At 42.7% G+C, this 27,376-nt stretch overlaps 1 protein-coding gene across 5 annotated transcripts; it reads left to right on the top strand.

The window, feature by feature from the left end:
* Window positions 1-1,371: 1,371 nt before the first annotated feature.
* RBM46 (RNA binding motif protein 46) lies at window positions 1,372-24,645 on the top strand. 5 transcript variants are annotated; one of them, XM_004591395.2, is made up of 6 exons: window positions 1,373-1,535; window positions 9,053-9,214; window positions 11,982-12,449; window positions 12,904-13,686; window positions 19,203-19,262; window positions 22,694-23,565. In XM_004591395.2, exons 2-5 carry the CDS (start codon window positions 9,064-9,066, stop codon window positions 19,256-19,258), a joined length of 1,458 nt encoding a protein of 485 aa, XP_004591452.1. In that variant the 5' UTR covers window positions 1,373-1,535; window positions 9,053-9,063; the 3' UTR covers window positions 19,259-19,262; window positions 22,694-23,565. The 5 variants fall into 5 exon arrangements, with proteins under 5 accessions (XP_004591451.2, XP_058513451.1, XP_004591452.1 ...); XM_004591394.2 differs by lacking the exons at window positions 19,203-19,262; window positions 22,694-23,565 and adding an exon at window positions 23,736-24,645 and having other exon boundaries at window positions 1,372-1,535; XM_058657468.1 differs by lacking the exons at window positions 19,203-19,262; window positions 22,694-23,565 and adding an exon at window positions 23,868-24,528 and having other exon boundaries at window positions 1,372-1,535.
* The last annotated feature ends 2,731 nt before the right edge of the window (window positions 24,646-27,376 follow it).

Here is a 27,376-nt window from a genome sequence, read left to right as displayed (position 1 = left end):
CTGGTAAATAAGAAGGAAAAAAAGCTGTGCAACATTTTCACTCTTATTCATGCTGTTCTACACATTCGGAAAACAATCGTTTGGACTGTAGACCTTAGGGCGCCTGAGCCATTTCCCTTCCCGGGTCCTGTGCCTCCGGCCAAGGCACAGCTTCCAGGAGTCAGACCTGCGCTCCTCACCCGTGCCACACCCTCACCTTATCTGACGCTTGCCCTCAGAACTCGAGTCTTCCAAAGGTTTAACCGCGCTTCATTGCAGACAGGCACAGCGTATGCACTTGTGTTTTACATTGTGAGTGAAGCCCAGATCTTTCAGAGGGAGAAAAAGTCTCTCCCTCCCTACTCAGTTTATGGATTGATGTGAACATTTTATGTATCTTTCTTTTGACATGTTTGAAAAGCAGAGGTAAAAGAGACAGAGAGCTCTCACCAAACCGGAAGCCTCAAGCCGTCAGGACCGAGCCCAGAGCTAAGAACTCAGTGTGGGTCTCACAGTGCCTGGAGGCCTGAGGTCCTGAGCTCACTCAGCTGCCTCCCCAGGAGCACCATTAAACCCTGACCGAGGACTTCCCCACTGCCTGCCCTCCCTTCTGGAGGTTTGTATTTTACAGAACATACAAGAAAAATGGTTTCTAAATAGTAAAAAAAAAAAAGCTTGCATTTTGTATGAATCCAGATGCCTTCAGCCAACTGCATTCCCAGTCCCTTTTGGTACTTCCGCTTGTTTGCGTTGGGATAATCTTTGTCCCTCAGTTAGTTCCCCTTCTCGGGTTGCAGGGCTCACCTCTCCATCAACAGGCGCGTTCCCTCTCGGCGTCTTTGCAGTCACACAACTCTCCCTCATCGCGTGCGTCTGTCTGCTTACTTATCCGGATCACCTCTTCCCATAAAGCTGCTAAACAGAACACATCTTAGTCTAGTCATGAAAAGTAACTTTTATCGGGAAAAGTATCTTATACTTCTTTTCCTAGGAACCTCAGGAAATAAGGTTGAACGCTACTCAAAATGTTTTATGTAAAGATACAACTTTTGATAATATTTTAAGGAATAGACTGATGAATAAGTTGTGGATAATACTAAGCTCAGGAGGAATTCCCCCCCCTTACAGAGATTCAAATTATAGTTTATGTTCATAAAACTCAAGAGGGGCTGGATGCGGCGGCCAAAGGGGAACCCACGCCTTGCAAAAACAGGCTCAGGATGTGTGGCCTCGCACTGGCCAGGGAGCCTGTCAGTCAAAGGTCCGTGCCCGCCTCTTTCTCCATATTTAAACCTTGGTCCCGCCCACTGTGCTGTCCATCCTCCCCGGGCCGGCCCCTGATAGGTCGGGGCGGCCATCCGCGTGGGGCCGCCCGGGCCGCCCGCCACGAGCAGGCCCGACGCGCGAGGACGGACGGCCGGCCGCGAGCTCCCGCCTGTGGGCTCCCCGCCCCCCACCCGCCCTGACCCACTGGTCCCCCGAAACGGCGGCGGCGGCGGCCGTTTGTGGTCGTTGGTCCCCAGGCTTTAGGACCAACCTCGGAAGACCCGAAAGGGGTGAGGTGGAGGATGATGGGGGAATGCTTCGGGATGACCGCCGAATATTCCACTAACGGCCGGAGCGCCCCCTCCCCCCTTCCTCTCAGGCCCAAGTCCTCCCTGTTCCCACTCCACCTGTCACGTCCCCGGACGTGGCGGGCGCCCCACGCCCGGGCGGGGGGCGGTGTCTGCGACGGGCGTCCCGTCGTCGAGCGGCCGGCGGGCGGCTGGCCCCCCAAGCAGCACAGCCCCGAGCCGGGGGTCGTCTGAGCTCGCCCGCCCGCCGGGTGGGGACCGCTCCTTCCGCCCGCGGCGTCCTGCCCTCTCGGGCGTCCGATTTCCGTTCACCCCGTCACCTTCCGGCTCCTTCCCTGACATTGGTCCGCTGCAGGTCTGGGCCGTGGGGCTGGCTCCGCCCGCGCCTCCCTCGCGTCCCTCGCGTCTCTCACGTCCTCCACGTCCCCCACGTCCTCCACGTCCTTCCGTGTCCCTCGCTTTCCCGCGTCCCTCGTGTCCCCCGCGTCCTTCCGTGTCCCTCGCTTTCCCGCGTCCCTCGCTTTCCCGCGTCCCTCGCTTTCCCGCGTCCCTCGTGTCCCCCGCGTCCTTCCGTGTCCCTCGCTTTCCCGCGTCCCTCGCTTTCCCGCGTCCCTCGCTTTCCCGCGTCCCTCGTGTCCCCCGCGTCCTTCCGTGTCCCTCGCTTTCCCGCGTCCCTCGCTTTCCCGCGTCCCTCGCTTTCCCGTGTCCCCCGCGTCCTTCCGTGTCCCTCGCTTTCCCGCGTCCCTCGTGTCCCCCGCGTCCCTCGTGTCCCCCGCGTCCTTCCGTGTCCCTCGCTTCCCCCCGCGTCCCTCCGTGTCCCCCCGCTGGAGTTTTCGCGGCGTCCCGACGGCTGGGTGAGACTGGGGACAGTCACGTCTCTCCCCTTGGGTTGTCCGTGCGGGGCTCGGGGTGGGGGGGCTCGGGGTGGGGGGAGCCCGCGTTTGGACACGTGTCAGAGTGGCCACATGCGAGAGAGAGAGAGCGAGCGAGCGAGCCCAGAGCCCAGAGCTGCTGCCCCTGGAGTGGCGCTCCGAGAAGGCCAGGCCGTGAAGTTAGTTTGGATACTGAGGAAAGATTTTTGTTGTTGTTTATTTCTGTTTACCTTAGTAATGAAGCCCCTGGGGCTGTTGTTACTGTTCTCATTATTATTATTGTTGTTGTTATTATTGGAAAATCCTACCGTGGAAGCCTAGCAGAGAGACCCTCCACGGGGAGGCTTTGGTGTGCAAGTCCGGCCTAACTTGGTGCTTTGTGAGCAGGGAGCCGGCCATGTTGGGGTGGAAGTGAACTGATAAACGGGGTGTCCCTGTGCCAGTACAGCTCTGTGGCTCTGGTGGTGGGAGCCTGCGGGCGCCCATGTGGACCTCGCCGCCTGTAGACCTTCGGTAGTTTGACAGGCACTCCTCAGACCCGATAATCTCTCCGTAGGCTGCGTAAGGATGGGCCTGTTGCCAGGGTTACACAGTTAAAACACACAGTTATAAAAGTTGGTTTGCAGTTACAGTCCCTTGTAGACGTAGAGATGGTTAGGATGCTGCAGGTTCCAGACCCAGTCGGTGCCTGCCTCTCGGCGTCTGATTCGCTAGGTCCTTTTCATCTCGGGACGTAAAGGTTATTGCCAAAGATTGTAATACACACCAATGCTTAAAATAAAACCTGCAGTTCTGAATATATCGTGAGGCAGGAACCATTCATAATGCGAATATACCCAACCTGTAGACTGGAATTAGGCCTTATGTTTAATGATGTTATTTTTGTTATTAGGAAACTTAGATATATCAGCTTGAGGGGTTTGTGGATAGAGTTCAGAATAATTGGTGTGAAGGTTGCCGAGATCTGCCATTGAACGCTGGGTAGTTTCCTGTTTAAAGTTTGGCTGGTGAGGGTTGCCCAGGCCAGGGAATGAGGAATGCCAGTGTGACCACTGTGTGCAAAGGGGCGGCATTTCAAATAATGGAAGATGGGGGTGAATATGTGATTTAGAAAAGAATATGTCTGCATCCGAAGGCAAAGAGCATATAGAATTTCGTATTCACAGGAATAGTTAAATAATTATTAGATTCAAATTGTGTTTAAATCAATTTTTGGACTCATTATAAATTTAAAACTACTCTGTAGACTTATCACTTGTCTAGTACTAAAACTTTTTTGTATTAAATATTTAATTTCTATTATGGAGTGTTTTCTCATCCTTCACTAGAAACGATTTAAAATAGAATTGAACCAGTCCATTTTTTTTGAGGTAATATGTTAGATGTAACGTTCTGTACACTTTTGATTAATTCTCATTTTTCAGACATTTTTATAGCGCAGTCTAGCCCTAAATGAATTGCTGCTAAAAAAAAAAAAAAGATAAGTGCTCCATTGACCTGGCGAAGCATGGTCTTGGTGTACCATTCTCAAAAAGGAGAAACTTAATGCAGAGAAACTTGAGCGATGTCACGAGGAACTGATGTATCTTTATAAAAATATTTTGGTGTCTTAAAATTATTCCCAATATTACATGTAGTTTTTAAAATCCACAGTAAGAATTTTGTATAAAGTTTACTTTCACAACTTCAGAAAGATTCACAATAATTTGGAAGACAAAGCTTTAAAAATAATTAAGGTGCAGTTGGAACAAATTCCTCTAGTGATTAATTTCCATTAACATTTTGCTAGTAGCATGCTTCTCATTTTTTATCAGTGTTTTCTGTTTTTGAAAGTACAGGTCTGAAAATTACAATTTTTTTTAACTATTAGGAAAATTAACAAATATGTAATTACTGCCTAAAGACGTGTTCAGATTACTGCTTGAACATCTGTCTTGTAGTTGGCTGTGTTGGCTGTGCTGTCTTGCTGTTGTTTCTTAGCTTAATATTTTTCTCTTAGTTTCTTAAAATGTATTTACTTGAGAGGTAAGGAAAGAAGGGAAGAAAGGAAAAGAGAGGGAGGCCGAGTGGTAGAGATGAGCTCCCACCTGCAGGCTCGCGTCCCGGCTGCCTGCAGTGGCTGGCCTGAGCCGCAGGCTGGGGACAGGACACTCGGTTCAGGTCACTCCTGTGGGTGCCAGCATCATCAGTGCTGTCCCCAGCCTCATGCAGGACATGCAGCCAGGGATCGATCCCCGGGCACTCCGAAGTGGGCCTGGGTTCCACTAAACACCTGAACTGGTACGCCAAATGCCTGCCAATGTTGTTAGTTATTTTTTTTAAACTAGCTAGAGAAGAATTACTGAACATCCCAGTTTAGGACTGTGACGTGAAAGGGAGAGTTAACTATGGCACAACTTTTAATTAACTGTTCTTAGTTGTTTTTCTCCAGCTCAAGACTCCTCCTTCTCTGGCTAAATAGGGAAGCAGTGACGCTGGAGGACGCTTGGGAATGGGTGTCCCCCGCTGGAAGTGGTGCAGGTCTAGTGGAGCCAACTGCAAGCCTGGCTCGGTGTGGCAGCTCTCTCACCCTGGGTAGGACTGCCCTGCCTCCCCGGACATGGAGAGAATTCAGATTGACTCTGGAGTACTTGCGTTTTAGAATGTGGTAAAAAGTTACTGTATGCTTGCTTTAGATTTGATTATAGCTCTCTGGCTCAAATTTTTTGAAGTGTAGTGCTTTTAGAGTTACCAATGGCTAATTTAATATGGAATTAAATTTAGATATTAATTTTTAACAGTGAACTAAACATACGTATTTTACCTATGTTGGGAGGTTTTAAGATTTTCATCAGGAATCTAATTATTGTTTTACTTGTTTAATCTGATGTCACATTACTCAAATTTGACCCAAAAGTACAAGGTATGAGATTAGCTAAAATCGATGGTCAAAATGTGAAAGTCTACCAGCACACAGAGAGATCACATTATTGTTGTGCGCAGCTGCGTGATGTAAAAGCCTGTTGTTAACAGCCCCGACTCTGTCCTGGCCAGTATTTAGTCATCGTCCTTGGGAATTCAGCCTGCCAGTTGTTCCCACTCCCATCTGTTCTTCTGCCTACCCGTGTCCCATTCTAACTTACCTGCTTTTCCAGGACTAACTGTTCTTATTTGTAAACCTAATCAAGTTAGGACCTATCTGTTCATATACAATTAGGAAATACCTTAAAACTGCCCTACTGTAACCATTAAGAAGTAACTGATTCTGCATTCTCCAAACAACACTCTGTTTTGTAATGTCACAGAATATCCACCCAACTATACTACCTGGGCCCTGAGAATTCATTTTAAAATGTATTCATATTGGAAGAACACGCATACAGTATTCTCAGGAATTTTTTTTTTTCCTTAACAGTCAAGCTACATTGTAAAAGCCCATCTCCAGAGAAGGTTAAAAGCTGTCCGCCTTCTGCCTGCTCCCTCTCTTTGATCTTTTCAACACCAAAGATACTCTCTCATGTCCCTTTACCAGTATCATGTTTAGAGTCTTCTAATATATTCACCTCAGTCATTAAGCGACAGAACTAACACTGAAAGCATTTTTACTAAGGGAAGAATCTAAAGCACACCTGTTCCTGTTTGGTCAGATATTAACATTAGTAAGTGTACTTATAGTGTTGATGTGCAAAGGACTCTAGGAAGCATTTTGAGGTGCATTCTTGGGGTCATTTTACCCTGTGATATGCAAACTATGATTAAATACTTACTATAGACAAACAAATAGAGCACTTAGAGGTTAAATAGCCTGCCCAATTATACAGTTTAGGAAAGGCAAGAAGTGGGATTTGGATTTGGGCAGTCTGATACCTGAACCTACTTTTAAGAACAGCGTTGATTGCTTTTTTTAATTTTAAGAAAAACTTATTCTTTAGTCACATATATTACAGTTGTCCTCTTTCATATTTTTTAGTTTGATTTTGACTTCTAAATTACTTAATAGAACAAAATTATTAATATTTTTGAGGGTTAGGATTATGTGTTTTACAAGAGCCTTCGTGATTCTAATATTTTAAAAGGTTAGTTATTTTCCTTTAGTTTTTATTTGAAGTGGACGTCCTGAGATAAGAACGAGCGTATTTCCTAGTAGCTTTACATCATTATAGATTTTCTTTGAGGGGTACAAAGTACAAGTGGGAGCAGCACTGTCCGGGAGTAATGGTCTAGAACACAGACGGTAGGAAGGATGTGCAGGAAAAGGCTGATTTCAAGAACTACTTAGACAAAATCTGCGGGAAAGGTCTCTGTGAGTGAGGAGCTGTGACTCAAACTGGGGATGCTCCTCAGGTTCCTGTTGACAACTTGGGAGGAAATGGGGTAGGTTTGTTGTCCATCCATTGATTGAATGGATGGACTGGTTGAGATATCAGGTAAATGACTCGAGTTTGTGATGTACTGAGTTCAGTGTGCCTAGTAAATATCCCGTCTTCAGTAGTTAGGAAGTTTGATAAATGAATCTTGGCGTGAGAAAGAAAAAGTTGGCTGGGGTACTAGGCTTAGGGAAGGGTGTGTTTGGTGCTTAGGTTTCTCTAGTTTTGAATAAAAGTTGATACTTTCTTCCAGTCGCTGTAGAGATGGAAGGAATGGGCACATTGTCCAGGCGTTTACAGTAGAGCCACGAAGCAGAGCGAGCTGCCTGCCATCGTCATTCTATTTACTATCAGTCTTTGGAGCTGTTACTCTTAAAAACTTAAATCTCTAATTTAAAACTACAGTTAGTTATTTTGTAGGTATTTAATGATTTCAGAGGTTCCAATGTATGCATAAAAACTAGCGTTTGACTAAAACTTTTGTATTAAGCATGCAAAGTGAGTCTTATAGATGCTTTGTACTCATTAACTGATTTGTTCTTCATAACAACTCTTTGAAGTAGGTATTAGTATTACCTGCAAATTATATATGAGAAATGGAGGGAGGTGCAGGGGGACTAAATAACTTCCTCACATTTACAAAGTCAGTAAGTAAGAAGCAAGGATTGAACCCAAGGCAGTTGTCTGCAGAGCCACTGTGGTTTATGTGGAGCTCTTGGGTAACTCAGTGACAGTTTCTGTTGTCCAGGCGGTTTTTTTCACTGCCACTCCCACCAGAGAATCCACGGAGGGGATGCAGATACCCACTGCTGGACTCGGGGTGTGCCCGCCTTGGAGAAAACGAGCATGTTTCTGAAAAGACATGCTGCCTGTGCCAGAGGGGGTGCGTGAAACATGAGTAAGCATTGCTGACTGGTGGTTATCAAAACTGGCCTTTCATCCTTATGAAATGGGAACAAGCCTTTACATGTTTTCATTGAATCTTGGCAGCATCCTGTGATAAACTTACATTGGAACTCCTATTTTTAAATGAAAATGTTATTCTAAAAAGAAATTGAATGCATTTCTCAAGGTTACATAGCTAGAAGGTCTTAAATTGAGGTATTGTGGCTCAAAATACTACACTTTTAAAACTTGGTGGCAATAGTGAGTTGGTTTTTATTTACAATTAGGAAGATTCTATTGGAAAGCAAATAGCTTTCCTAGTATATACTCTGCAGTGTGAATTTTTACATTTAGTGTTTATTCATAATACTAAATGAGGGGAAAAAGGTGCTCTTTAGGAGAAAAATCCTAGAAGAGATGGTAGTAAAATCATTTTAAAAATTAAACTACAGTTTTATATATATATTTGAAAAGTAGAAAGAGGTTTAGAGCTTCCATTTGTTGGTTTGTTCCCCAGGTGGTTGCAAACAGCCAGGTCTGGGCCGGGCTGAAGCCAGGAGCCAGGAGTACCAAGGTCAAGCTCTTGGGCCATCTTCTGCCTCCATAGGCTCATTAGCAAGGAGATGAATTGGGCATTTGGCCAGGACTCCCACCATGAACACACTGTTTTGGGCTGCCTGTTTTAACCAGCAAGTTTAACCCAGCATATCATACATAACAGCAACCCCCAAACTCCACATTTAGAATTGCACATAGTGGTCACCAGAGAGCTCGGCTCCTTGGCAGGAGTTCCTGCCCCTCTGCTGAGGAAAGTTTCTTAAGCTACTGCTGGTTGGTAACCTCAGCAGCTCCTGGCGCTGCTAGGATGAACACTGGGCTTTGGAGACGTTCAGTAGGTGGCAACAGAGACTGGAATTTCTGTGTATGTAAGTGTCTGCTTGAGCTCTTCTCACTGGGGAAGGGTGTGAGGATTACAACATTAGAGGTATTGCCATTAGACTGCATGTATCTGGCAAGTGAAAGTTACAGAAAAATCCTGTTTGCTTGTATTATAGAATTATGTAAACCTCAGATCAGGAGATAGACGGTAATCTTGTGTTCATTGGTGGCTTTATATTCTATTTTTCTTTGGCTTTCATTTTAATGGCTCTGTCTTGTGATTCTTAGTCCTTTGTTTGCTTTTGCCTTCCTTTACTGTAGCGAAGGTCTCCTAACGGTACTCCGTAATGGTCAGCAGCATTAAGAGTCTGTGCTTTTGGGGGTTTGGGGGAGTACTGTGAGGCAGACGTGAGAGCCACAACTCTGCTTGGTGTCTTGCAACTCAAGAGGACTGCTTCACAGAATCGTGGCATTAGAGGTAGTAACTTGTAAACACTGTTGTTGAACTTTGTTTTAGGAACTGCAACCATGAACGAAGAAAATACCGATGGAACAAACGGATGTAGTAAAGTTCGAACTGGTACTCAGAACGAAGCAGCGCTGCTGGAGCTGATGGAAAAGACTGGGTACAACATGGTCCAAGAAAACGGGCAGAGGAAATTCGGTGGGCCTCCTCCAGGTGAGCGTGTGTTTATGCTCTTTTTAAAATTTATTGTTCGTGATACAGTTCCCTAGGCTCAGAGGTTTCCCAGCCACCCTCCTCACTGCCCCACTGCTCCCTTCTGTTTCCACTGTTACAGTAGTGAGGGCCTTTAACAACACTCACCGTCCAGCATTCTGCTGTTTAGTATTTAAGGGTGTCAGGACATTGTACGTATGGACAGTGGTAGGAAGACCACCATTCTATTGTCGAGACACATTTAACAATAAGAAGGGAGTTAATCTTTCCAAACTCTCTATGAAACCCACATTACGTTAATAGCAAAGCCAGAGAGAGACACAACAAAGAACTATAGGGAAGCTGCTCCCGCTGCTCCCCTCCCCAGACTTCCGGCTCTGCGGGTCCTCAGAGCCTCCGGGAGCTGTCTGGAATCCTCCCCTAGAGCATGTTCCCTGGTGGCTGTCGGCACCTTTACCCAAGGTCCAGTGCTCTGAGGGAATGCCGGGCCTGATGCTCCTATGCCCTGCACTGTGGTTGGGAAGCTGCATCTTCGCAGGTGGCCCATTCCAAACCTTACCTGGCTTTGCAGCTGCTTGCTCTCAGCTTGACAGTGTGCACACGTCTGATCTCACCCACTGTAATCCCAGTTGCCCATCTCACAAAATGTGATGGCTGCTCTCTGCCTAATAAAATGCTAATAACTACTGCTGCAGAAGTGGCGGGAGTCTTAGATATGGTGGGCTGATTCATCCCTCTGCTTTTAAAATAAATTCAATTGAAACTCTTAAAAAGAAGAACCATAGAACAATAACCCGGATGAACATAGATGCAAGAGTCCCCAGTATTACTGTATTTTTGTGTTGGAGTCTATTTAAATTCCATTAATGTTTTTTGCATGTAGCTAGGTGCCCCGACATTTAGTGTATATACATTTATTATGCTAATTTTGTCTTGCTGAATGTATCCCTTCTCATTATGTGGTGTCCTTTTGTTTGCTGTGAAGGTATTTTCTTTCATTTCAGACAGAGGATAACTTTGCCGAGTGAGTTACTCAGTGCTGACAACTTTGCCTTTTAGGATCTAGAATGTCACTCGGTTCTTTTCTGGCCTTAGAGTTTCCTCTGAGAGGTCAGCAGTGATTGGGGTTCCTTTATAAGTTAATTGATATTTTTTCACATGCATATTTAAGGATCTTTTCCTTTAGTTCAACCGAAGAGAGTTTGATTATGATGTGTTGTGCCTTCCGTGGGATGCCAAGTGGGTATTGTTTTCCTTGAGGGATTAGTGCAATGCATTGAGCCAGAAATGAGTGCTCCCCTGCCCTCGAAGAGCCTTTGCCACAGTTCTCAGAATTGTACCTGATGTGGCACTGGTGGGGGTCTGGGCCATGAAATCCAATCTGTTACCAACCCAACCGCTTGGGCTCTGCCACTCTTGCTTCTGCTTGTGATCGGATGAAACAAATTGGCAATACCTGCAGTTCTATGTCTGGGCTTACCTCCCAAGTTCCCGGTGAACTTCCCTCCCACCTGGCTGCTGGTGGAGCTCTTTTTGCCAATATCTGCTGGCAATTAGGTCTGGGAACAACCTGGGCCTATTTTGAATGGCACCTGTTAGATGCTTAATCAGTATTTTTAAATTCAGTCTTTAATATATTCTTTAGATTAGGTGTATATCTCCAAAAGTATCCCGGATGATTTGCCCCCTGTCCTATTTTAACTACTTTAAGACTTCATCAATTGATTTTCTCTTTGGAAGGGGAAGAGTTAGATTATAAATTTTATGAATTTTATATACATCCTTAAGTTTTTTTCAACCCTGCTTTTTTTTTTTTTTTTTTTTTTTTTTAAGACTCTTTGAAAGGCAGAGCTAGGCAGTGGGGAGAGCAGGAAAGAGACCCCTTCTGGGCCTTCCTGGGGTAGCACAGGGTACATGTGGTTGGGCTGCCGCTTTCCCACGTGCATTAACAGAGCCTCACTGGAAGTGAAGCAGGTGAGATATGAACCAGTGCTCATATGTAATGGCAGGGTCCCAGGTGGCAGCTTAATTTGCAGCACTATAGTATCTATCCCTCCTTCACCTTACTTTTGATTTAAGAAGCAGTTGGGAAATAAATTGGGTTGTTTCAGAAAGAATATGAGATTAGGGCAGGGGTTCCCAGATATGGAAGGGGAAGTCTTTTGGAGAGGAATTTGAAATAGCATCGAGTTGAAGAATAGCTTTAATAGTAATACATCAGATACAAGCAGATGAGCACTTAACACACAAGGCTTGCCTTTCTATCAACAGCTGATAGATTCCTTTCCTGAAAACTCTCCAAATACCTTTGTAACTATTAAAGTACAATTCTGGCTCGTAGTTACCTTGATGGCTACATCACTTTCTTCCTCAAGTACATCCTTCAGCTGTCTAGACATACTCCGTGTTGATGTAACATACAAAGTTTTTACTTTTTCTTCTCTAACTGCCCTTGTCCTGATAAATCTTCCTGGCTCATTCCCTCAGAATTCGGGTTTCTGCTTCAGCTTCATGTGCCAGAGATTTACCTGTTGCAAATAGCACTCCTGTGCAGTTTTGATTTTTCTTGTTAGCACTTAGCACTCACAAACTGCCTCCCTTCCCCACTGAATAGTAGGTTTACGAGACAAAGAGCTTTGTTTTGGTCACTATTATATGCCTGACACACAGAAGAGCGCATGGTGCTTAGGAGGGCCACTGAAAATTTGTTGAATGAATAAATGATTGAATGGTGAAGTTTTATGCTTGGTTTGTGTTTGTGTTTCAGGTTGGGAAGGTCCACCTCCACCTAGAGGCTGTGAAGTTTTTGTAGGAAAAATACCTCGTGACATGTATGAAGATGAATTGGTTCCTGTATTTGAGAGAGCTGGGAAGATATATGAATTTAGACTTATGATGGAATTTAGTGGTGAAAATCGAGGTTATGCTTTTGTGATGTACACTACAAAAGAAGAAGCCCAGTTAGCCATTAGAATTCTTAATAATTATGAAATCCGACCGGGGAAGTTTATTGGTGTGTGTGTAAGTTTGGATAATTGCAGATTATTTATTGGAGCTATTCCCAAGGAAAAGAAAAAAGAAGAAATTTTGGATGAAATGAAGAAAGTTACAGAAGGAGTTGTAGATGTCATTGTCTATCCAAGTGCAACTGATAAGACCAAAAATCGTGGTTTTGCATTTGTTGAATATGAGTCTCACAGAGCGGCTGCTATGGCTCGAAGAAAACTGATTCCAGGTAAAATCACATTTTAGAAGTTGCTTTTCCAAGGACAAGAGACACTGAATAATAGGTCAGAATTATTAAAATATATTCCCAAAAGGCATGAAAACAATGTAAGGAAGTAGATCACACGAGCCTGAAACAGCAAATTGTTTCTGTGAGAATGATTCATATTTATGATCCTGTGCTGGGTTTATATGCTTCAAGTGGACTGTTAATCCTTGTTTGGTAAAGATCCAGTGGGGAAAACTTAGTTCTTCTAACAAAGGTCTTTTGAGTGGTAAACACCACCACAAATTCCGGTTAGGTTTGTTTGTTAATAAGAACTTTTATGTGAGTAGGAAGCATGCTTACCTATATATATTGAGAAGAATTTGAGTTATTTTTTTCTTTGGAAAAGTGCTTTGACTTGGCATTGCTAGGATTTTTTCTTTGCTTGACATCTCTTCAAGTTACCGTTTCTTTGCAGGAACATTCCAGCTGTGGGGCCACACCGTTCAGGTGGACTGGGCTGACCCAGAGAAAGAGGTTGATGAGGAGACCATGCAGAGAGTCAAAGTTCTTTATGTAAGAAATTTAATGATCTCAACTACAGAAGAAACAATTAAAGCGGAATTCAATAAATTCAAGCCTGGTGCCGTTGAGCGAGTTAAGAAGCTCAGAGATTATGCGTTTGTTCATTTTTTCAATCGAGAAGATGCTGTGGCCGCCATGTCCGTTATGAATGGGAAATGCATCGATGGGGCAAGTATCGAGGTGACCCTGGCAAAACCAGTGAATAAGGAGAACACTTGGAGACAACATCTGAATGGTCAGATTAGCCCCAATTCCGAAAACCTGATTGTGTTTGCCAACAAAGAAGAGAGCCACCCCAAAACTCTAGGCAAGCCGCCAGCTCTTCCTGCCCGTCTCAACGGGCAGCACAGCCCGAGCCCCCCAGAAATGGAAAGGTGCACTTACCCTTTTTTTCCCGGAACAAAGCTGACCCCAATTAGTATGTATTCTTTAAAATCCAATCATTTCAATTCTGCAGTAATGCATTTGGATTATTACTGCAACAAAAATAATTGGGCACCTCCAGAATATTATTTATATTCAACAACAAGTCAAGATGGGAAAGTACTCTTGGTTTATAAAATAGTTATTCCTACTATTGCAAATGGATCCCAGAGTTACTTCATGCCGGACAAACTGTGCACTACGTTAGAAGATGCCAAGGAACTGGCAGCCCAGTTTACACTCCTTCATTTGGGTAAGTTAAAAAAATTTTGAAATAATCCTGTAATATATTAAATTAGGAAATATTATAGATTATTTGTGCATTAGTTTATTTTGAATTCAATATGAATGGTACGTAGCAAATTTTTATTTCAATTTTATAAATCCATGTTATTAAACATTTTTGAAATTTGCATTTATATGATCTACATTAAGCTTTCAACTGTAATTTACCTAGGGATAATTTCGGTTTTGATGTACTATAGAATACATAATCCTGTTTTATTTTTACAATGACTTTGATTTGAAATAAAACTTCTGCGTAAATCAGGACTTGTTATTTAAATCAGTTTGAGTGCCTGTTCCTCTTTGGTGAAGTTGACACAATGGGTGTTTGGAATCAGAGACAGAGTTGACCCAATCGGAAAGTTTTGAGCTGGATCATGTTTAGATTCAGCCTGTGGTCACCAGTCTGGAAATTTATTGTTATTACTCTTGAAAGACAAAAAGCATCATTAGGAGACATTATGACCACTTTATTTGTAATTTCATCTTTTAAAAAAGGAAGTTTTCCCTATGTCATTTGAAGCATGGCTGAGAATGGCTTTGTACATATCAAAATATGTTAACTGAGTCAATGCAATGGCTCAACTGGCTAATCCTCCCTCTTAAAGTGCCTGGATCCCATATGGGTGCCTGTTCATGTCCTGGCTGCTCCACTTCCATCCAGCTCCCTGCTTGTGGCCTGGGAAAGCAGTAGAGGACAGCCCAAGGCCTTGGGACCCTGCACCTGTGTGGGAGACCCAGAAGAAATTCCTGGTTCTTGGCCTCGGATAGGCTCAGCTCCAGCAGTTACAGCCATTTGGGGAGTGAACCATCGGACAGAAGATCTTTTGTCTGTCTCTCCTCTCTATAGATCTGCCTTTCCAATATAGATAAATAAATAAATCTGCTTTTTATGTAAAGAAACAAAATATACTAACTAAATAGTAGGCATTTTTTTCTCTTAAAAAAACAGCAATGTTTGCTTCTTTGAGAGGCAGAGAAAGCAGGAGAGAACAGCTCCCAGTTGCTGGGGGACTCTGCCCGCGGCGGGGTCCGGGGCCCTGGCGGTGCTGGGGGACTCTGCCCGCAGCGGGGTCCAGGGCCCTGGCGGTGCTGGGGGACTCTGCCCGCGGCCTGGGGTCCGGGGCCCTGGCGGTGCTGGGGGACTCTGCCCGCGGAGGCCCGGGGCCCTGGCGGTGCTGGGGGACTCTGCCCGCGGAGGCCCGGGGCCCTGGCGGTGCTGGGGGACTCTGCCCGCGGAGGCCCGGAGCCCCAGGGGTGCTTCTGGGAGACTTGAGCATCCAATGGACTTCTGAACTGACAGGCCAGATATCTGCCTTGATATTAGAAGTTTTAAAGGAAAATCCATTGCGGCATCTTGGTATTTTCTCTCCCCCCTTTTTTTTACAGTTATATTAGCTTTTTTCTCGCTTTTTTCGCTCCCTCTCCCCCTCTATTCCTCTTTCTCTTGCCTTTTCTCCCTCTCTCTTCCTTTTTTCCTTTTTTTTTCCTAGCATATTTACACATTTTGGTTGTGGTGCTATTTTATGTTCCAAATAAAGTTATTTGGAGATTAGTGGTTTCTTACGGTTCAGCATTTAAAAAAAATGAACGCTTGTCGTTCTAGTATTTCTTTAGTTTCTTCTGTTTACCATCAGAGAAAGGCTATTAAAATACAAGAAAATTCAGATATAAACAAAACTAGACTAACTCCTAGGACTTACAGGGTAGAGTGTGCAGGGCCTACATCCTTGCTTAGGCCTTGCAACAGCGGAGTCCTTCTGCATGACTAGAAATACAACGAAGCTTGGTAAGTCAGAGGCAGCTGAGGGACGGCATTGCTGGCGGCTAGAGTCAGAGCTTGGGAGTCTGGTTAGAGCAGCAGAGGTTTTACAGTAACAGTAGCACTGGAGATCCAGGAGGTTTTAAGTTGTTCTAGGGAAGGGTTGGGAGAGGCTGAGTATTGCTGTGGTAGTGTTCTGGCTTGGCTTCTTCCCTGTGGGTGGTGGGCTTGTAGGAATTCACTGGATAGAGATCAGCTAGTGGGCACCAGTGGAGTGTTACTGACGGCCTGGTCAGTATTGTAAGTGTGCTCACGTTGCCAGGATTGAACACGCATTGGCATTTTCTATTCTGTAGTTTTATGTCTATTAGTAATGGAGCTGGCTCCCAAGGTGAGTCATCCTACAGACAGTCCCTGGATTTTGACTTCGGTTTGAATTTTTGCCTTGCGTTGTTGCTACATGGCAGTGGAAGAAGCAAAATCAAGGAGATAAAGGCCTGAGAACTTAGGGTTTTGAAGAGCATGGTTCCGGAGAATACCTAGTAAAGGGGGATGTGGTTTCGTGTGCCGATAATTCATATTGTTAAATAATTTAACAGGCAGTGGTAGGCAGGGCATCTGTTTTTGTTTGCCCGTTTGTGTAGTGCTGATCCAAGTGGTAGTTTTTCCTACTGCTTTGATTATTTAAAGCTTTTAATACTAGACGAGAACTATCTTTGTTGCTAAGTTGACTTGTCCTGTGGATTTAATTTCAGCTGATTTTGTACACTGTCCTAACCGCCACTGATAAAATGTAGTTGAAGAGCAGATCTTCTGAATCCCTTTGCGTGCTGAATTCATTTCCTAAGCATTTGGAAGGCAAAGGCAAATGAAATGTTGTTTTCTTTTTTAAAAATTTTCTTCAAGGAGTCACAGTGAGGTGAAGAAGGCAGAAACGCAGTCTGTTGTCTCGGTGGAAGGGAAGGTGCAGATCTGCCCCGTCTGAGTTGTAGACTTGAGGTGTTGTGGGTAGACAGGCTGATCTCCCTGTGCAAGAGTGACGTGGGCTGTCAGAAAGGCAGTGCTGGGTGGGGGTTGGGGATTTCAGCAGATTCGTTGAAATTTTATTAATGCTGTGTTTAAGACTTGGAAGTACTTTTTGTTTTTTAATTCACAACCATGTGAGTTGTAATTGCTTTTCTCCTGTTTTTTTTTTTTCATAAATGAATCCATTCTAATTTGTGCGAGTTGTTTTATGAGTTAATGTTTATGTTTTAATATGTTCTGTTCTTTCTTTTCCCGAATATTGATTTATGGCCAACTTGTTTATTGCTTTTTATACTCCTGTTTGACTTTGAAATGACACGCATCATTAAATTCTTTCATTTTTTTGTAGTTGTTGAGGAGCTTTTATAAATACCTTAAAAATGATACTATGATATCCCCTTAGTGTAATTTAGACTAGATTTTTTGGCTATCACCTATACCTTTTTTGAAAATTATGAAAATATTAAAAGTTGTTAAACCGATGTATGCTGATTGAACTCTTCACGCTTCAGTATTTTAAAAGTAAAAATAAGAAATACAATAGCTATGAAAAGGACAACAAAGTGAAGATATTTGTGTAAGTTTTCATCTGAAAAATAGTTGGTGCTTTTTTTCTTGTGAGTTATTATTTCCAGATGGATAGGCAGAAATGTAAAATCTATCATAGAATTTGAGATTTCAAAAATTTGCCAATTGATTGCTTTAAGGTAGAGAAACTGACTAGCTCTCTTATTTAAGAAACAATTTTAAGAAATAATGGTTATGCGGTTGCAATGGGTATTTTATTGTAAGTACAGATTGCGCATCCTTCATCCAAAAATCTGGAACTTGAAATGCTCCAAACTCGAACGCTTTTGAGCGTCAGCATGGACCCGCAAGGGCGGAGTTGCACAGCGTGTCCTCACATGGCACGTCCTAGTCCAAGTCCAGGTGCACTGAGAGTTCTGTGTGAGATTGTGGATAAGGTATCCATGAGACACAACGGATCTGTCTTTAGACTCGGGTACTGTCCATAAAACGCTTCATTATGTGGGTGAATATTCTGAATTTTCCAGTTAACTGACACACTGATCTCCACTGTCGGATAAGAGATGCTCACCCTGTCACTCAGCTGTGTTCTTTCCAGGTTTAGTTACAGAACTAATTTCGGTAATATTACTTCAGATTAATATTTGTAAAGAACAGAAATGATGGAATTTTCTTTGATTTTGACTAGATAAATGAAAAGTACGCACTCATGTCAGTTTATTTACATATTGAGTTTTCTACCTGTGGCCAAAAGGAGCCGTCAGAATTCCACTAACTCAACTATGTGTGTTGGGCCCTCTGAGAGGGCACAGTCCCAAGAAAATATACTTATATTCCTCTCAAAGTTTACTCATTTTTCTGAACACCCTTTAAATTACCTTGTAGTATTATTCATACTTATCATTGTCTCAGTGGTCCATAAATGATATCAAGCAGTTGTAAGAGAGGCAACTCCACCAGAGTAATGAATACTAGAATCAGAATGCAGACCTTGTGACGTTAGCTGTTGGCAAGCTGTGTGACTTGGAATAGCAGATGATCGCTGACTCCTGGCGGAACCGCAGAATCCCTCCCTCTAAAATATGAGCATATTTTTGTTTGTTTTTGAACTTTTGACATTCTACTTCCTTAAGCAATTTCGACATAGTTATTTTCACACCTAGTTCTGAAACTTTATTTAAATGCTCTGTAGATGTCACTATTGACTGTAGTTTGTTGATTTTATGTTATACTCTTTTCTTGTATGACTGCTTTTTATTAAATGCTCAATTTGTTATATGAAGAAAATTATGAGATAAATTGAAGGTGAGCATTTTGATTTTCTGAATCAAAGGTGTTGATTCGGAAAGTATTTTGACTTCAGAAAGGTTAGCACGGAATGGCGATGTTTTCATTCAGGTGCGAGCAGAGAAGACTGAAGCTGTGAGTGCTGGTGGGCTTTTGCTCTGGGTCTGAGTCGTGCCTCGCGGTGGCCGTCAGCTCTAGTGCGTGTCCTCCAGGTGTGAGAAATCGTCACTGTCACCTTCCCTGACCGTCATTCGTCCAAGTGTGTCAGGCCCTTCGGGCACATGCATCTCCTGAGAGAGAAACACACTTCCTCTGGCTTTCCTGTGTGACATCACGGCCTCTAGTTTGTCATGTTATTCCAAGTACTTTCAGACAGATGGTTTTATTTCTATCTTTAAATATTTTTATTGGACGTGTTGCTAATATTATCTGTGAAGAGGGAACCCGTTGGTGACGGTGTGGTGTGCTAGCTCTCAAGTTGCATGCGAGGCGCCTGCCCCGTGTGCAGCACTCCTGTGCCCTGGCTCTGCCTGGCTGCTCGACTGCCTGGCGCAGGTTGCAGTGGCATTTGTTTAGAAACTCTTTTTTAAAATTCATGATGTGTGTTAGTTGGAAACACCAACTAAAATTTTCTTTTTTTGTTTAGGAAGAGAAATTCTCAAGCTGAAAATATTCATTTAAATACCGAAATATTTTTTCTTTATTCATCTTTACAGAACTTTAGAAATGATAATCGTTGCTACTTATTTCATTTTCTCTGTTGTTTTCTGTTTTACTGACCAAAAGGTTCTAAGTAAAGTTCTCAAGGATTCCATGCCTTTCCACAGTAGGGATAACACCAATGCAAAGACTCAACTCTTTTCTGTCTTCACTGCTTACAGACAGGGAACAGAGTCTCTTCAGCCTGGACCTGTGTAGAAGGATTTGGAGAAAATAAACAGGTAGGAGAAAGTCTCTTAGGGAAATTAAAGATATATTTGATTGCAAAAGCAAGTCAGTCTTTTTCTGGCTGTAGAGAAATAGGTAAAATTGCATAGTGAAAATTTTTAAGGATTATTATCACAACTGTGTTAATTATAGACTGCAAAATTTTGTAAATGAAAGTTGTTTTCCATGTTTCAGGTCTTCTCAAACCTTTAACATGCAAGTGTACATTGAACCACCAAGATGGTAAACATTATTGTAAATTAGACACAGATGGAGGGAGGGCATTATATGTAGAGTACCTCATATTTGTGAATTTGTTTTCTACAAACAGGATTGGTAATTTCAGTTGTGTTAGCTTAAATTTCAGTGGGGCAGCTTAGAGCAGTTACATTTACTGGGACTCACGGTTTTTTTCTTTTTTTTCTGAGTGAGGTATAGGAAAAAACAACTTTTAATAGGAGGCAAAGATGGCTTTGTCATTTACATAAATATTATTACCATGCAAACTTCTCTTTATAGTTTTCACTCAGAAAGAAGTAATCCATGTGCTGGTTTGGAGGTTACGAGTGTTACTTCATCTTTTGTGCCTCAATTTCCTCATAGTTCATGAAATAGTAACAGTACTTAAAATAACTGTTATAAAAATTCAGATCAGTTCCTCAAACCATACTTATGAAAATCAAACGTGTTTCTTGTAAGTTTAGAGAGCTGATTCTTGGTGTAAAAACTGCCTTTACAACTTGATAAAATTCAAGTACTAATACATAAACGTTTACTGATTGAGATGACACTTGAGGCGAGCAGCGCTTTTTAAAAATAATTGGGTAATTTGAAAGGCAGCATTAGAGAGAACGGGAGAGATCTTCCACCTACCCACCACTGGTTCACTCCTCAAGTGGCAGCAGATTGGGGTCTCACCTGGGCGACAGTGACCCAGGCACTTGGTCCAGGCTGTTACCAGAGAGCTGGAGTGAAGGTGGGGCAGCTAGGACTGGGATCTGCCCGTGTGAGTGGCCTGTTGGAAGTGTGTTGCCCTCAGAGGACTGTTTTCCAAATTCTTCATTTTTGCCCTGAGAGCTGGAATTGTGACCTGTCCTGAAGCCTGAATGGCTGTGCTCCAGCGATCAGTTTGCCCCTGGTGTGACGATGTGCAGTTGCTCTTTCCAGAAGCTAGCAGTAGAAAGTTTGATATCGCCATCTCTTAACACAAAGGTAGTTCTGTAGAGGATTTTTTGTCTCCTTAGCTTTTTTTTTTTTGTATATTTAAAGGCTGAGAAACAGAGAGGGATCTCCCTTTTGCCAGTTCATTTAAAAAAAGGCAGTAATAGCCAGGGTTTGGCCAGGTTGAAGCAAAGTCTTCAGTAAGGATGCCAGGGGCGCACGACTTCAGCTGTCACCAGCTGCTCCTGGAGTGTGTGTCTGCACGAGGGTGGACTTGAACTCAGGAATTGTGACACGGTGTGGATGCCCTGAGCTTAGGTCTTAACCCCTATCTCCTTGTTTTTTTGCAAGAAAGACACCAAGCCTTCATTTCAGTATAAATGGGCACCTATTGTTTTGCATAGGGTCCTCTGCAATTTTTTTTTCTTTTTACTTTGTGTATTAAAATTGGCCTCTGAAGTATTACAGTTTTTAATTGTTGGTTTTTAACCTATTTCAGGGCTTTCTTGTTTTTAGTGAAATTTTTATGTTATGTATAAATACCATTCAGAGTCCCATTTCCAAGTCTTTTCCCAAAATAGATGAAGGTGTGTAACCAGAATATATTTGTGTCAGAATGTTGCTAATATTAGAATAGTCAAACTTTACAATTCAGATATTCGTTACTAGGTAAACAGATTTGAGGATAATTATACAACAGAAAAATAATGAAAAGGAGAAACCAAAATAATGCGAAAAATATGAAAAAACGTTCCAAATTATATTGAGAGAGGACAGCTAAACATTTTTTTTAAATCTTAAAAATTCATTCTATGAAAGTCAAGCGTAGGAAAAGCTATTCCATGGCGATGGTGGGTGGTAGTTGGCTCCATGGCGATGGTGGTGGTGGTTGGCTCCATGGCGGTGGTGGGTGGTGGTTGACTCCATGGCGATGGTGGTGGTGGTTGGCTCCATGGCGATGGTGGGTGATAGTTGGCTCCATGGCGATGGTGGGTGGTGGTAGTTGGCTCCAAAAGAAAGGCTGATCTGAAAGGGATGACCAGTCATCTGGACTGGTGTGTCCTGCGGTTTGGATGTGGGTTGCCGGGATTTATAAAATTATTAAAACTCAGAAAAACAATAGGAAACAATCATTTTATTGCAGGTAAATTATGCTTCAATTTTTAAACTGCCAAGACAGCTGGATTAACACTTTGTGTAAAACTTAAATTCTGAAATTGTTAGTCATTCCTTAAGAGGGAACTAGAGCAGTTCAGAGCCTTTCTGAGGCAGAACCCATGGAATTGAAGAGCTCGGGTGGATGTCGGGAAGAAAGCATATGCTAGGAATGATGGTTCATTCGCTCATGTATCATTTGTTAAAAATTGATGAAGATTTCTGTTTTTCATTTCATTTCATACATAACTGACATGTTTGATGTGGAGATACCATGATTCTACTTGTAGATTTATTCCACTGGCGGGAGTTTTAGTGCATATGACCTAGTTTGGTTAATGTTTCCTTGAATGCATTTATATTAGTTTAAGTGCTAACATTCAGTTTTGAAATACTTCTGAACTTTTTTGACCATCTAATTACATGCATCCTATTCTTACAGTGTTAGAATTTTGTTTTTCCTTATCCTACGTGAACTAAGTTCAAAGTCAATCTTTTAATTTTGTTAAAAATCTGACTTCCTGACATTTCTGAAGACATCTGTCTGGACATGCCAGGAGCAAGCTGCGTGGCCTCTCAAATGAGTAGATGTTAGATGTCAAGTCGAGCGAACATTTGTTTTTGAAAAAGTATCCTGTTGCACTGGCAGAAGTCTTCTGTTCTAACTCAGTAATTACAAGAAAGTGTAAAGAGCTTAGTTTTATCCTAAGTACATATGGATAATAAGGAATTGATCGTGCATGATGCTTGTGCTAAGCAAAGGAATTCCTTCTAGCTAGTTCCTGGGACTACCCGGAAGCATGACGGTTTCAGCTTCCTGCTAGTGCTGTGTCCCTTGAAGCAGTGTGCAAAGTGCATCTTTTCAGAGCAGTAGCACTTGTGTCATCCCCTGGCCTGTGTTAGAAGAGCGCCTGGTGTCAAAGTAGCCTATTGTCCAACTGTAAAAGCCGGAAATGGTTTTAACTGGACACTTTAACAAAGTTGATGTGTGCATGAAACAAGCTTCCTTACTGGTTTTATGGTACCACTGATAAAAATGAAAAGGTTATTAAATTATTTTAAGTGAGCTTTTCAGTGTTAGAAATGAAGCCTGGTTTTAACTGATTCTTTCATTTTTTTTCTTAACTAGGTCCTTTCTGATGTTGCTTGAGCTTATTCTGCCGTTGGTCTCATTCCTGTTGGCTAAATGTTAGGTCCATGACAACATTAAGTTACTGCTCAGGTGTTTTAGGCCTCACTTACAGAAGAAAGAAAATCAAACCAAACTTCAACTGTAGATTAGATGACCTAATTTCTTTTCTTCTATCCCCAGAAGCGCTAAAACTTAATCATTTAATACTCATTATTATATTCTTCGCTTATTCTACATCAGAGAAACATAGTTGAGTTTTTGGAAAGTGTAGGATTTTCAGATTTGGTCTTTACACACTGACATGTATCTCAAATTCCAATTAATGAAGCAGAAAATTATTGCTGCATTAGATGAATGTTTGTTGTGAAATAGTAATATCTGAAATACAATTTTTAAAGTAATTTGGTATAATTGTTGGATATTTCTCTATGCTATAAGTTGATAATGGTTTCTTGAAGTTCATTTTATGGAGATGATACATTTTACTGTTTTGTGATATCAATAGGAATCTAATGTTAACTTGATATTTTGAGCTACATCTTTGCTTATGTTAGTATTTAAATAATGAAATATTAGGCAGTTAGTTTACACCAAATGTTTTCTGCAGTCCAGGGGCAAATGTTTTTGCTGGTTTAATGTCTAACATTTTCAAAACAGAAAGAAGCAAATATGAATTCGCTGATTTTTGCCACTTCTTCATGGACTACCCCTTAGTGTCAGTACCAAATTTAAAGAAAGCAGCTTCTTTGAGGAGCAGGAGTGATCAGCGGTTCTTTTTCTGTAATCAAAATAATAGATCAGAATTCACTAGTGAGATCGCTAAGCAGTACACACGGGAAGGAAGCATAACACTGACTAAACTCTCAGAATTCGCCACGCAGTGAATGCTGAAGTATTCTCCCACCAGGAGATAGCGTCAGTATTTTGAAGGTTTGGGTGTTACGTTAAAGTGTGATTTTAGTTTGAATGCTTTGTGCCTTTGAATTAAATATCTGTCCATAAAGACGTGTCCCATAATCGCTCCTGTATCTGTTCACAGACTACACTTCCCGTCGCAGCTCAGTCAGTAGTCTCTCCCCCGTTAGTGCTGCCCTCTCGTCGGGGGCTCCCGGCCTGCTTCCCTGCACCGCAAGGCCTCACTCTTATCCGAGCTATCCCTTGTCACCAACAGTCTCACTTGCTAATGGCAGCCATGTTGGACAGCGACTGTTCGTCTCCAATCAGGCCTCGTTCTTCTGAAGAAAATATTGTAGACATGCATATGAAAATCTCTGTGTAAAGCGTGCAAACTAAAATACTGTCTTATTTTAGAATTGGGTTTGCCCATGTGATTTTACAAAGATAATAAGTATTCAACGTGTAAACATCAGCTATAATTCAGAAAACCGGAATTGTAATATTTAAGATGTGCAACGTTTAAAGAATTATTCAGTGGATTCTTTTGATAAAGGCACAGCAAGCTACTATTATTTTTAAACTTTTGGAATTTTCTTCTAATTTCTAAGTGGGCAGTGGAACCCACAGTGGCTTATGTTTTAATTTCTGGCAAGGTACCTTTGCTGGATAGTACTACACACATACTGTGGCGCTGGAAAACAATAATTACACCGGATTTGATTACCAAGGATCACTCCCCGTGCTGGAGGTTAGAGCAGTTCTGTACCAGGAAGATCTAGCTATTATGTAGAAGGAATTAAGGAGACAAAAGATTAAGGTGCAGACTCTGTGCAGTACTCAAGAGAACACAGCCTAGCATTGTGGTCCTTGTAACTAACTGGAAATGTTTTGGTTAGTAACTATTTGTTACAGAAATAAATTACAATTTTGCTGTTAATGTATTTAAAGTTTGATATTCACTATTTAATAAGATGTTAACAGTTTTTAAATGTTAAAATCATGTGTTAATTCTTGTACTTGAATTCAGATTCTGACATTAAATATGTGGTGCTCTAATGTTTGTGTTTCTGTTTGTATTAAGATGCACAGAGATGTTGCTCTTTCGCACAGTCACTTTGGCCTTTAACTAGGTGTACGGTCAAAGGCTCAGTGTCTTCAGGAGACCAAAGTTATTGTAGACAAAAAAGTTAGTTTTGTAAATGATTAATAAAAGTCAGAAACATTTTGATGGATTCCCACTGAAGATCCCTTTTTATTATTTGCAAGTAACCCAGGTCATTTCAGCTATTTGGGTTCGGTAACGTGCACTTACAATGTCCAGTTCTGAGTTTCATAGTTGGTATCAGAGGCAAATCTTTGTGATACCAGAAATTAGCTTTTATCGATCACATTTTTGTAGTTTTTTGGGATGCAACTTATTTTGAATCTCTGTGAAAAGTTATATGAAAGATGGTGCTTTTATGCACTGAAGGGTCATTTCTCCTAAATGTGATGCGGCACTTCCCTTTGTGGCTCACTGCCTTAGGTTTCCTGAATTCAGACACAGCAGTGTTGTCCATCTCCGGCAGCGCTGGAGCGCGGGGACCGTATGTAGTTTGAATGCCATGTGTGCGGCTCTCCGTTGGCCTGTCACTTACTCTCAGCAAACACAGTGAGTGTTTGTTTTGTCCACTATGTGCTAACACCCCCAGGACATGGCGTTGACTCATGCTCTGAGCCAGAAGGAAAACAGACCCTATCAGTATTTTATGAAAATGTATAGAATGACCCAAATCGTGGGAATCACAAGGTTCCACATTGCTCTTTCTGAGAAGAAAAAAAAAGAAATTTCAAATAAGATAGCTTATCAGTCACTTGAATTATTTGGAGATCTTGGTAATTTGACAGGAATTGCATAAACTTGATCACTCACGTCAGGTCACAGCTATCTGAACGTACACACCGTTGTTTTAAATTTGATTCTGTTTGAGAGAGAACTCCCACCGGCTAACAGGTTCGCTTGCCCAATGCCTGCAGTTCCTGGAGCTGGGCCAGGAGGTGAGCCAGGAGGTGAGCACCCGACCCGGGTCTCATGTGAATTGGTGGAATTTGGGCTGAGTCATCACTGCCACTCACAGCGTTTCATCCCTGAGACCTAATGTTAAGGTTCCAGAATTGAAAGACAAAACGCCTGACAGAACGTGCTCCAGTGGCAGATCACCTGGATGTGATTACGTGAAGAGTGTGTTTTCTTTGTAGCAGTCTTTCGGTCCTTTTCACTTCAGCCAAACGCACAGAGACAAGGACATGAAGCCCCATAGCATTGCTTTCTGTGGCTAGAGGAGCAGTCCTGTTCCGGCTGCAGAGTTAGGCTTGGCTTGTGGGCACGGCGGCTAACGTGGTGCCTGAATTCTTAGGCAGTAACTCATACATGACCTTGAGCTGGTAGCGTATCTTGGCCACGATAAGCATGACAGTTCAGCCACAGCCTGAATCAACTGTAGCGTGCAGCTTTTTGCCAAGAATCCTGGCAGAGACGTCCGGAGTATGAGCTGTTAGGACAGTATTTGGGATTCCCAGATCCCACTGGGAACTGGCTGGAGTCCCAGCTCCTGACCTGCCTTCCTGCTGATGCGGGTTCTGTGGACCCCACAGGTCTGGCTCCACACGAGACCCAGATTGGTCTCCTGGCTCCTTTACGCTGGCCTGTCTCTGTTGTGGGCATTTAGGTATAGAATTCAATCAAGATTCTCAAGTCTGATTTTAAAATGAAAAAATGGATGAAAAGTTCGCAGAAACTCGTGCTAAATAACTGTGTTTGCATTGCTGGTGGCATGTTAAATTGGCACAATTCCAGCGGTGCGCAGCTTGCCAGCTACTGGCTAACAGTACAAATACCAGAAACCTTTTAATCCTGTCTCCAGTTTCTGAGATGTGTGTGTGTGTGTAGAAACTACTGAAATGATAGATGTTACAAGTGAATGCCAGAGTCCATACAAAAAAAAAAAAAAAAAAAAAGGAAGACTTTTGGTCCTAATACGGAGAAAATAAGTAAAAACAGGACTGCATTTGTAATACAGTATTCTATTTTTGGTCGAGAACACTTGTGTTAGCTTTTACACCCCAAATCCTACAGGTAAACACAGTGGTTATGAGTGAAGTAGTTTGGATTTCATCCTAGAAATTGCTTTGTTACATGGTACAGTATTAACATGCGTATTTGTTTTCAGAGACAAATGGAGCTCATTGGGACGAGCGCATACTGGGGGATGGCCTGCCTTGTTCTCACTGCTCTCTGAGTGACCGAAAGTTGACGGGTTTTGAGTAGATTCATCTGGCAATAAAAGCCTCCAGGACATAGCAGCACTGCACTTGACTGCTTTTAAGTCAGTGGTTGTAAGGCCACTGAAGTAGGTTTCTGTCCCAAGTTGTGGTCCATGTGGCTGCGGAGCGCGTTCAGCCTCCAGCAGCAAGAAGCAGAGTGGAAGTGCTGGGGTCTTGGAGCTAAGCCATTTGCTCTTAGGAGAATAAGCCGCCTTTTGAGAAATACCTCTCGGCTGATGAGACCCTAGCAGAGACTAAGGGATCCTGAGTGGATTCATCTGCCCATCATGAGCTGTCATTTGGCCATCAGTTTCAGAAAGTTGAGCGTGTTCAACAGAGCCACTGTCAAGTTGAAGTGGGGTATGATGCCAGCCTCTAGTCCAGTACATCATGTCCAGTTCCTAAGAGCCTTGTTCAAGGGGGAAAATCTGAAACCTGGCCTCATGAGGCCAACAGAAATCACCAAAGCCCATCTCTTTT

Source organism: Ochotona princeps, chromosome 32 (assembly GCF_030435755.1).
Source record: "Ochotona princeps isolate mOchPri1 chromosome 32, mOchPri1.hap1, whole genome shotgun sequence".
In the NCBI taxonomy this organism is placed as follows: domain Eukaryota; kingdom Metazoa; phylum Chordata; class Mammalia; order Lagomorpha; family Ochotonidae; genus Ochotona; species Ochotona princeps.
This window is presented reverse-complemented; position numbering and strand designations above follow the sequence as displayed.

Coding starts and splice junctions, on each gene's coding strand:
- RBM46 (XM_004591394.2), top strand. CDS start 9,064: ATGAACGAAGAAAATACCGATGGAACAAACGGATGTAGTAAAGTTCGA. Junction 9,215..11,981: donor ATTCGGTGGGCCTCCTCCAG/GTGAGCGTGTGT, acceptor TTTGTGTTTCAG/GTTGGGAAGGTCCACCTCCA. Junction 13,687..23,735: donor GTTTACACTCCTTCATTTGG/GTAAGTTAAAAA, acceptor ATCTGTTCACAG/ACTACACTTCCCGTCGCAGC.